Source organism: Rattus rattus, chromosome 5 (assembly GCF_011064425.1).
Source record: "Rattus rattus isolate New Zealand chromosome 5, Rrattus_CSIRO_v1, whole genome shotgun sequence".
Classification (NCBI taxonomy): domain Eukaryota; kingdom Metazoa; phylum Chordata; class Mammalia; order Rodentia; family Muridae; genus Rattus; species Rattus rattus.
Genome location: NC_046158.1, coordinates 98,294,684 through 98,306,549, shown reverse-complemented (window position 1 = coordinate 98,306,549; position 11,866 = coordinate 98,294,684). Strand labels below are relative to the sequence as shown.

General features: G+C 42.8%; 1 protein-coding gene across 1 annotated transcript in view; it reads left to right on the top strand.

The window, feature by feature from the left end:
- Positions 1-488: 488 nt before the first annotated feature.
- Positions 489-11,866, top strand: part of Ehd4 (EH domain containing 4) — a 64,206-nt gene continuing 52,828 nt past the window's right edge. Inside the window, exon 1 of the mRNA XM_032903992.1 lies at positions 489-811. Coding sequence (XP_032759883.1) covers positions 576-811 — 236 coding nt within the window. The 5' untranslated portion in view covers positions 489-575. The remainder of the gene's footprint in view (positions 812-11,866) is intronic.

Sequence of the window (11,866 nt, the reverse complement as noted above, 5' to 3'; positions counted from 1 at the left end):
GTTCACTTTCTCTTCTTCAAATTTTGCCAATTATATCGGTGAGCCTGAGTATCTTCGACAGTAAACAGGGCACACCTGCCCCGGGAAAGGAACCTGTCTGTCAACTTTCGGAGTTTTCTGTCCCCAGTATCCACGTCCAAAGGCTTGGGATGAGTCGAGTTCCAGGAGGACGGCCTCTGGTGGTTCGTTCTTGCCAGCTCAGACTTGCCCGGAAGCCAACGCCACCTGGACAGAAGGATGTACAGGGGTAGACGAGCCTGTGTCACCCCGCCTGGACTACACCCTCTCCATGCCCAACCCTCTAGACCGATGCGGTCATCAATAATTCAAGGCACGCCTTTCCATTGGCTAGAGCCTCCACCCATGGGCTTGGCAGACGCCCAATGAGGAAGGACCTGAGATCGCTTCTGAATAATGAGCGCGCTCCCGTGACGCAGCGACTGATGATTGGTCGTTGCGGCAGGGGGCGGGCCCGGGAGCGGGCGGTGGCAAGAGCTCCTCGGGCGCCTAGAGCGAGCGACGCGGTTCTAGGGTTCTGACTGAAGCGCGGTGGCGGCAAGTTGTCGGGCGGCGGCATGTTCAGCTGGATGGGGCGGCAGGCGGGCGGGCGCGAGCGCTCGGGCGGTATGGACGCGGTGCAGACGGTGACGGGCGGCCTGCGCTCACTCTACCAGCGCAAGGTGCTGCCGCTGGAAGAGGCGTACCGCTTCCACGAGTTCCACTCGCCAGCGCTGGAGGACGCCGACTTCGAAAACAAGCCCATGATCCTGCTGGTGGGCCAGTACAGCACGGGCAAGACCACCTTCATCAGGTAACCTGCCTTGCCCGCACGCTCCCCCTCCGCTAGGGCACGGCCTGCCCTCAGGCTACACTCGGAGCTTGGTGGCCAGTCGCCTCCCTCGGCCCTAACCGGTTCCCGTTGCGCAAGGCTCCCCTGAGTACGGCCCCCAGCGCATTGCGAGCCCCTTCCTTGCTGTTGCCAAGGCCTTCCTTGAGCCTGTCACCCTGGCCTGGGAGTGCAGGAAAGGGAGAGAGGTCAAGACTCATCATTAGCGCAGCCTGGGGCTGAAAGTGATAATAAAGGTATGCGTCTCCTAGGTGGAGAGGTAACCTTCCAGCACAGTGATGATGAATGAATGAGTGAACGAAGGAATGAGTGAATGCCACAGTGGGAGTACTGCCAAGCCCTTAGGTGCCACGTTCCGCCACAACGGCTGCTACCTTCAGCTTTATTATCTATAGGAAGTTAGCCTACTGTGTAGCTGCCTCACCAGCCTGTGGAATGAAGGGGAGTGTCAAGTTACTGTTTGTTAGTTTCCATTTCTTCACCCTTGACAAACTGAAAATATTTGTCACAGTCGCTCTGTCTCCAGAAGCAATAACCGGCTTGCCCTGCAGTTCCAATCATATAGCTTCCTCTGAAGTAACTCGATGAGAAATAATTTACAATGAAACGGGCTGCTTTTTAAATAAGGCGTCTATTTCCCTATCTTTGGGAAGATTCGTTTTTGTTTTTGTTTTGTTTTGTTTTGTTTTGTTTTTTTCTGAGTTCAGACCCCTATTGGTCGAAGCAAAGTGACTGAACATTTAAGATTTGGATCCAGAGTTTTGGAATCAGAACACTCGCCATCACTTGATATTCAACAGGTGTTCAGAAAACTGCATCTGTCTGGGGTACATGCCATTTCTGTTAAATTTGACCTCTTTTTTTTTTCCCTCCTATGAACAAATAGAAAGGTTGTTACTACAAGAAATATGTTAAAGCCAGGTCCTGTGGATACAGTGTGAATGAACTCAACAAAGAAAATACACTGTAGTTTTTGAAATGTGAACAAAGAGAGGGGGGAAACAATGCTGGAATTGTTTCATTTGATGCTGTTTAATGAGCTGAAAACAGTGTAGAATATGCTACCTCAGGAGTGAACCTAGATACATTACAGTAACTGGCTCCTTGAAAGATGGCAAGGGGCTAATTGTGATGATGCTTGCCTGTAATGCCAGGATTGGAGAAGCTGGATCATGGGCACTGTGCCTTCCAGCCAGCCTGGGCTACGTAAGGCAATCTAGGATAGCCTGGACTAGACAACAGAAGACCCAGTCTTCAAAACAACAGCAGTAAGAACAGCAAAAATCCCTAAGAAACAAAAACAAAGTAAATGGCAAACAGATGGTACACTAAGGTCTTGGCAGTAGGAATTATCAGGAGAGTATTACAAGTGTGAGGAGAGAACTTTTACCCTTAGAGCAATAAGAGTATAACATTGTTAAAATGGATTGGTGGCAGGTTCCACCATTTCCTCCTGTGTGTCTTTGCCGTGGCCCTCACAGTATCTGTGCGTGATAAGGGAGCCTTTCTTCTTTCTGTACCAACCTAGCCTAAAGACAGTGTGTTCCTCTGTTCATAGCCTGGCTCGTAAACAGGCCTGAGGTAGGAGAGTACAGTGCAATTCGCAGGATGATGTATCAGTCCTCCTTCCCCACCTCATACTATTTTTTTACACTCTCATTCTTCCATGCTTCAGTTTTTAGAAGACACTTGTGGAAGGGTGTTAAAAGACAGATTCTGAGATTTGACTCATGGCTACACTTCTCAATTAACCCTTTTTAGAGCTGGAACTCAATAGGAGCTACAGCCAGGGAGGAGTCACCTTGGCTGGGAGTTTGGGCCTAGTGGCTTGTTGTTCCACAAAGGGCCCAACGTGGACCTGGGGGTTAGAAGAAGCTCTCTGTGGACAGGAAGCTGGATGAAGCTGCACTTGTGGCATCTGACATTGATTTTAGAGAGGAGCAGGAGGAAGTGATTGTTCTGGGAGGAGAGCAGTAAACAGGGGGCAACTGTCCTGGAGACTTGACACTTAGAGAGGTAAACAAAGGAGATGGCCATGAGAGCTGACCTTCTTGGACCTTGTTTAGTTAGGGCCTGGCTAGGGACCTGGGCACTTTGCTTCTAGCTGCAAGCACTAAGTGGTCACACAAACCTGCGGAAGGGGCTTGTCTATAAAGTTGCTTATTCTTTGCCATCTGACTAACACAGGAGCCACAGAATCATGGAGGGAAACATTTTTCTTCATTGTAAGCTATTCAACATAACTCATGATTATGTGTCTCACTCCTAAAACCTTTATTTTTCTCTCTTGTTTTAGAGAAAATAGAAGTCATATTAGATGCGCTGACCCAGGATGTTCATCAGAACTGAGGCAGCTTAGTGTGTCCTTTCCTTGATGGAAAGGTCTCCTAGGTGGGTGTCTGAGGAGCCCGGGGTATCAAGAAAATGTGCTCACTCCTGTACAGGAGGGGCCAAGTCCAGAATAAGAGTGATGTTGAAGTTAAATGGAAAGAACAGATTGGTAGAACTGCCTATTGATCGTAGCATCAAAAGGCCAGAGGAGGCTTCAGATGTGGTAGGGATATTTGTCAAAGTCTCTTTAGGATAATGGTAAAACAGCTGACAGCTCTATTGTCTGGTTATTTTCATTTCTCAGAAGACAGGATATATAATAAGAACTGTTAAATCGTCTACCTCTGACCAGCAAAGAAAAATTGTCCAGAGAAGGAGAAGGGATTGGCATTAGTGAAAGTGATCGTATCATCTTATCCAGGTTTATGTCTAAAGTTTGAAAAGAAAAAAGTTTCATGGGTTAGTTCAGCAGTTAAGAACACTTCCTGTTCTTCCAAAAGACCCAAATGTCCAGAAGACATTTGGAGTTTGGTTCCTAATACACATGTCAGGTGGCTAACAACTACCTGTGACATCAGCCCCAGGGAATCTAATGCCCTCCTCTGAACCTCACTGGCATCAGCATTTACATGTGCATGCACGTGCGTGCCCGCGCGCGCGCGCGCACGCACGCACACACACACACACACACACACACACACACAGAGAATTAAAAATAAATTTATTTAAAAATTGACTTCAGAGGCTCCTCTGGGAAAAAATGACTGGGCCCAGCTGCTGCAAAGCAGAATCATTCCACTGTGAAGCATGGGGGGCCCCCCAGAAACCTATTAAAACTGCAGATTGCAACTTTTGCTCTTAAGGGTTCTACTTCCTCTTTTCCTCCTGTACTTGTTTCCCCAAGAAAATTTATCCTAATGCGAAAAGAAGTGACTTCAGAAACTGTAGACTGGGTGGGGTGTAGCTCAGTGGTAGTACTTACCTAGCTTGTATGAAGTCCTAGATTCAGTCCCAAGAACTGAAACAAAGAAACTAGGTAGGCTTCGAAGGGCCAGAGAGCAGGGCAATAAAGCAGGAAAGACACAAGCTCTGTCCAGATTGGAAAAGAGTGAAGCCATTTGCAGACCACATGGTCTTTTTATTTAAAAAATCTTGACAAAAGACAGAAATTTATTGCATTTGTATAAACCTGAAATAAACAGTCTCAAAGTGACATTAAGCAAACTAACCTGTTTATGAGAGCACCCAAAAAGGATGAAGTAGTGACACCTTGGAATAAGCCCAACAAAAAGAAATGCAAGACTGACTTCTGCCTGGAACATCAAAGGTATCACTGGAAGAAGTTAAGGAAGGCCTAAATGGAAAACCACCCAGTATCTGTGGATTGGGGGCCATTTTAACATATGGTAGCACTCTTGAACTGCTTTCTGTCTCAATGTATATTACTTGGTGGCCTAGACCACTGTATAGCCCAGGATGGCCTCAAACTTACGATATGCTCCTACTACTGCTTCTGGAATTCTAGGATTATAGCAATGCGCCACCACACTTAACCAGTGTACCTAAACTGGTTGTCAAATTCAAATTAATTTCCATTAAAATCTTTGGTTTTTTTTTGTTTGCTTGAGGCAGTAAATGACAAGCTAACTATAATTCTTAGGACCTTGGAATTACAGATGGCAGCTCTGAAAAAGGACAGTTTGGAGGACTCACATTTTCTGATTTAGAATTTATCATGTAACTACTGAGAACAGTGCAGCATGGCACTAGCAGAAGGACAGATCAGTGGACAGTCCTGAGAGCCCCCAAATAAACCTTCATATCTGTGATCAGCTGATATTTGATAAGATACCAATGACAGTTCAGTGGAAAAAGACTAGGTTCCTCACCAGGTGACACTGGGACAGCTGGGTTCCTGTATGCAAAAGCAATGACCAGCGATTGTCATGGGTATGCAGGCTCTTTCTGAAGTGATAAAAGTGCTCTGAAATTGGGTAGTGGTACTGATTATAGAACTTTGAGGGTAAATCAAACATGGATCTACTCTTTAGAACATTTAGAACTAGAGTACATTTTCTAGTATGGTAGTTGTATTCTACTTGGGGTTGGGTTGTAGCTCAGCAGTGAAGTGCTTGCCTAGCATCCACAGGATCTTAGACTTAATCACTAGAATTGAAAAATAAAAACAAATCAATAAAAGCATTCTTCCAAAATCAAGCAGCCTGTAATTTTGATTTCCATAATTCTGTAATTAGTGCCCATCAAGTAATTTGTGCATCTTTGTGTGCTAATTAAAAATAAAAATGTGTGAGTCCAGAAAGAAAACAAGGTAGAAATTAGCTAAGGGGGCAAAAAGCAACAGCAACAACAACAAAAACCCACAAAAAAACCCCAAAGGGACTAAAGAGTAAGTGTGAGGCAGAGAGAATACAGATAGCTACTGTGGAATCCTATGTTTTTATTTCCCCTTGTATATCTTGTCAGCCAATAAACATTCATCATTCATAATACTCAAGTTGATAAAATTAGTGTTTGATGAACATTTTCATAGTGAGTGCTTAGTAAGGGCTGGAGAGACTCCTCTGCTCGACGGTTGAGAATGGTAGCTGCTATTGCAGAGTGGCCGGGTTGGTGCCCTGTATTCACAGGGGCTTCACAGCCATCTGCGGCCCAGCTATAGGCCATCTGACATGCTTTTCTAGCTTCCACGGGCACTATATGCACATGATATATTCAACTTCTTAAAGACAAAACACTCATACGTAAAAGAAGAATTAGTGCTTAACATTACTCTGTATTAAAACTTTAAAAATGCTGTTTTAAATATACTATTCAGGGGCTGTGATCAATAGATGGAGTGCTTTTCTAGCATGCAAAGGCCCTGGGTTTCATCCCTAGTACCACATAAAGGAGGTGTAATGATACATACTTGTAATTCCAGAACTTGGGAGATAGAGAGAAGAGAAGTTCAAGGTCATCATTATCTGCCATAGCAAGTTTGAAGCCAGCCTGGGCTAAATAAGACCCCCCTCTCTTCTTTTCCTCTTTCCCTCTTTCCCTCTCTCCTCCTTCCCCTCTCTCTCTCCCCTCCTCTCTCCCTTTTACTTTCCCCCCTCTCTCCCTCTCTTCCTCCGTGCCCCCCCCACACATGCACGCACAACTTATATGTATATATAGTATTTAGCAGGGAAAGAAGGTAGAAACAGTGAGCTACAGCATTGTCAGCAAGTCTCTGACTTGAATGCCATGGACTTTATTTGGTCGTATACTATTCCTGGAGAGATAGAGGACAAAGCACACAGAATGGGGTTGTCAGCCCCTATATGGCTAAAGAGTAGGGAAAGGTGATGCCTCTGGATGCTGTTATTAGAAAAGGGGAGAGGGGTGCTGGACAGGCAAAATAAATAAGCATAACCTTACAGAAGCCAAGAGGGGAGGGCACAAAGAACCAGGTATTTTGGAGCGGGAAGGATCAAATCAGAGCTTGTAGGTAGATCAGCCATCTGGAGCCAGAGTGACCATGGCAAAAGCTGCGTCAGAAAGTGACGATAGTGGAAGCCAGTGGTGGACGGGATCAAATATAGAAAATCCTCAGCCTTGGGGCACTGGAGGGGACAAGTCAGAGACATTGTACTGGCTTGCTTAAAGAAGCATGACCTCAACAGTTATAAGTGGTTAGAGAGGGCAGGTTGTAGAGAAAGAGCAACTGGTGATTGAGAACAAAGTAAAACTAGGGCTTGAAGAAGAGTGGGAGGGCTGTGGGACAGGTTAGTGTGCGACATTTGTGACTTTATTCAGCACAGCCAGTAGCTGTCCACCCATTGTATTATCTGCTTGCAAGTGGCCAAGTATCACGACAAATGTTGGTGGAAAGAGAACCTTTGTGGTGATGACAGTGGGTTTGGTTTTGTAGTACTGAGATTTGAATGAAGGGTGCTGTATGTGACGAACAGGTAATCTAATGTCGAGCTGTAACCTTAACTCAAGAAGAGATTTTTTTTTAAATTAAAAAATTCTCATTTAGATGATTACTTCTAATGACATTTAATATACATTTCAAACTTTGGGACTGTGAACAAGAAAGTGTCAGTTCCTAAGTCTGGCTGTATATCTGAATTAGCTTCAAAATAAAGATCTCAGGTCCCATGTGAGGTATCCTCAGTTGGAATGTGGTGGCCAGAGGCTTCCTCTGGTTCTTCTGTAGCCCTATCCAGAGAACATTTGAGAACTACTGATATCTTAAGGGCCAGCCAATGGAATCTCGACAGTTGAACCATCAAGCCTTAAGAAGCTCAGCCTTGATCCAGCAGAGGGAGACTGGCTCCCATGAACTCTCCACCTGTTTCCAGCATCATTTGATCACATTTTTAGCAGACTCAGATGAAGACATAGAAATCCTACTGGAGAATGCATGGTAAATACAACTCAGCAAAGCAATGTTTTCCCCCACTTAATGTTGAACATTTCCATAATCATTAAATAATCTTCAAAAGTAATTTCAGAGGCTGGGAAGATGTCTCAGTGGGTGAGCACACTTGTTCCTGTCAGCATAAGTGCCTGAGTTCAAATCCCTAGCACCCACATAAAAGGTTGGGTAGCTCTTGGGTACTGGTAACCCAGCTGTGTAGAGTGGAGACAGGTATGACTAAGTGGGAAGCTTCTGGTTCAGTGAGAGACTCTGTCTCTAGCAGTAAGATGAGGAGCAATAGAGGAAGACACTTAAGTCCTGCCCCCATCTCATGTACCTTGAATGGTTGTCTCATTATACAGCACAGCTTGAAGCATTTGATTTTAATCTTGCACTTTTGTGCATAACACTATGATGAATGCTCCTGATAGAAGACTTTATTTCTTAGACTAGCCTGAGCATAAGTACTGCATTCAAAACAAAACACTAGGCAGATAGCTCCGGCTCTAAAGTGCTTTCCACGCAAGCATGAGGTCCTGAGTTCAATCTCCAGAAACCACATAAAAATGTCAGGCATGCAGTCATGCATTTGTAATCCTAGGGTTTAGAGGAGCAGAGACAGGTGGAGCTCTGGGGCCAGCCAGCTCTCTCAATGAGCTCTAAGCCCTTGAGAGAAACGACTTCAAAACTAAATATGGCTAGTCCTTGAGGAATGCCATCCAGGGTTGTCCTCTGGTCTCCATAAGCATGTGCACACAGGCACATATGTGCACCTGTTTACACACACACACACACACACACACACACACACACACACAAGAGAGAGAGAGAGAGACAGAGACAGAGACAGAGACAGACAACTATGTATACAGGCAAAGACACTGCACTCTTTCCTATGGTTCTGTGTATTACTAACCATATCTACCAGTGTCCATGGGTTACTTCAATTTAAGCTCCTACCAGAAATGAGCTTTACTAAGCTACCAGTAAATTTGATAGGAAAACCTTTTTAAATTTGCTTTTTAAACAGTTGGTAATGTTGAGCATATGAAATATTTACTATCTGTTTCTTTGTGAATTCTGTGAACTTTGCCCAATTTCCATTTCTAGTGTCATCTTTCTCATGCTGGATATTTCCCCAATTTATCTTGTAAATACTTAGTTATAATTATTGTGTTTTTCAGTTAGAAGTTTGCTTTTACATTTTAATGAGAATTTGCATGCAAATGTATTTAATGTTTATAATCAAATATAAAATTTTCTATTTTTATATATTTATGAAGAATCTTTGTTTATAATTACTTGAGAGATCATTACTAATTTTTTCTATTTTTTAAATATTTGCATTTGTTTTTTGCATTATTTGTTTTATGTGTCCTGGGGGTGTGGAGGGTGTGCACACATGCCAAGGTAAAAGGTGATGGAGTACTACTTAGAGAAGTTGGTTCTGCACTTTCACTATGTGAGTTCTAAGCTTAGTTTCTCAGACTTTCGGGGAAGTTCCCTTGCCCACATCCTGAGACATCTCAGTAGCTGTGTATTTTCTTCTTAAATAGGTTTGATTTAAAATTTTATATATTTACTGTCAGGCATAATACACACACACACACACACACACACACACACACACACACACGTATTTACATATACATAGTCCATTTTAAAGTAAAGCTTGTCTTGGTGCTTTTAGTCGCTTTTGTCTTTGGTGATTTTTAGCACTCCTGTTAAAGAATGCTAGCTCTTCCTTGCACTAAGTGAGCTTCCTCATAGGCTGTTATTTAATATTAGGTCTATTGGGACCTTTCTCTTTCTTGTTATATTCATGATTCTTAGGCCAGCACCATCCCACACTGAAACAGTTTTTACAAATGGTAACTCCAGAACCTTCTGAGTCTCCTTATTTTCCAAACAACTGTTGTCATTTTCTATTTCTCATTGAGAAGAACTTTAAAATCACATCGCTAGGTGCTTCCTTGAGAAATATAACTGGCATCCTTTGTATGAGAACTGGATTTGATCACCTAAGTGAGATTTTTGTCTCTGCTGTTCCCAAGCAGAGACAACACTGCTTTGGCTGCGACCTTCCCTCCTCTGTCTGCAAAGGTGGCTGCTTTACTTCTCCAGCCTCTGCAGCTCTTAGGAATATCCTTGTGAATCTCTGAGGAATTATCGTCGTATGAATGTCCTTAGGTGCTTCAGCTGCTGCTGCTCTTGTAAAGATTTTTTCCTTTATGTTATTTATGGTCCCTATCTCTAGTACATAAGATAGCTGCTGAGGTTTTGGGTTTACTCTGGTCATTTGGCTGAGGGAGAATTCCAACATCTTCTGAGTAGACTGGCCTGAGTCTTCCTGACCCATAACTATCCATTGCACTTGTAATTACATTGACTCCTTTTGTCATTCATGTCTTATTGAACTGAGAATGGTACACTACTGTCAAAACTCACTGTAGTGATATTTCCTTTGTTATTTTACTAAATTAAGTACATGAAGAGATTTTTTTTACATGAAGAGTTTTTTTCCATTATTAAGTTTTAAAGAATTTTATTTAGCTGAGTGTGGTAACATACATCTTTAATCCCAACACTCCAGAGGCAGAGCCATGTGGATCTCTATAAGTTTGAGGCCAGTCTGGTATGCATAGAAAGTTCCAGCAAGCTACAGTTACATAGTGAGACTTTCTCTCTAATATATATGTTTTAGTAAATACTACTTGTTCCTTTATACTTATGCTCTGTAGAATGCACTTATTAGAGAATATCAGTATTCATAGAAAAAGTATCAAAAATTTTTAGAAAATTCTATATTTTTCAAAGCCCTCATGAAGAATTATGGTACGCAAAGGTCAAAGAATTTATAGCCTAAGGAAAGTCTGTCAGACTTATGTTATAAATCATAACATCAAAAATAATGAATGTTCGGGGTTGGGGATTTAGCTCAGTGGTAGAGCGTTTGCCTAGTAAGCCCAAGGCCCTGGGTTCGGTCCCCAGCTCCGAAAAAAAGGAAAAAAAAATAATGAATGTTCATTGTGTGATTGAATGAAAAACTGGAGAAAATGAACAGTGCTGGCTGTGAAAAATTGATTTGATTCCAAGAGATTTCTCTGCCATCCTGAAAGCACAGAAGGAAGGCACAGGTGGTGATACTGTGTTGATAGCAGTTGTTCAAAGCTCAGTTCAACATCAAGTAGTTTGAATTCCTCTGAGCTCAAAGAATCATCAGAGGGGTAAGATTTCACCCAGCAAATTCCAGTCTTTTGGCTAAACAGGTTAATGTCCATTCCATTGCAGCACAGCAATTTCTAAAATAATGTCACCTAAATAAGCAACCTTAGGATAATATGCTTAAGAAAGACAGTTTCGCCCAGCATGGTGACACATACCTTTAATCCCAGCACTGGGGAGCAGAGGCAGACAGATCTCTTGTTTGTTCAAGGGCAGCCTGATCTATTTAGCAAGTTCCAGAACAGCCAGGGATATAGTGACCCTGCCTCATCCCAAAAACTAAATAAAACAGAAAGCAATAATAAAACAGAAGTTTAAAACCATAAAAATAAATAAAATTATAGTGGAGATCAAATTTATTGATTGATTTACAGACTGATTTGTGTGTTGGGGACTAAGTCCAGGCCTCATACATGCTAAGTACCTACTGTACCACTGAACTGCTTCCCTGACCTGAGTATGAAAACTCTCTGGCTGCCTAGCAGCTAGGAAATGCCAGACTAAGTTGACTACCTTAGAACGCTTATAGCCATTAAGCAGAGAGTGATGGCTTATGTGTGAAATCCTAGCACCTGGGGGCTGAGACAGCAAGATTACTGTGAGAGGCCAGCCTGAGCCCCAGAATTAAACTCTGTCTCAAATAAACAAAACAAAAGAAAAATTATACAGCCTTTAAAAATCATGTCAAAAGTCTTTTTAATGGCATAGAGAAATGGCATAGAGATGAATGGTGAAAAAATGTAGACATAAAGTTGTTTTGACAGTTTATAATTTTAGAAGAAAAATTATATCCACAGAAAAAATACTGGATGGAAATATTTTAAAATAATAACAATAGCCATGGTGCTGGAGAGATGGCTCATTGGTTAAGAACACTGCCTGCTTGTCCAGTTCTCAGCACCCACATGGCAGTTCATACCTGTCTGTAACTCCACTTTAGGGAATCAATGCCTCCTTGCACTCTGGCCTCCTTGGAACCAAGCACTCAAGTGGTACACAGACACACTTTCAGGCAAAACACCTATACACATGAATTCAAACAAACAAACAAACAA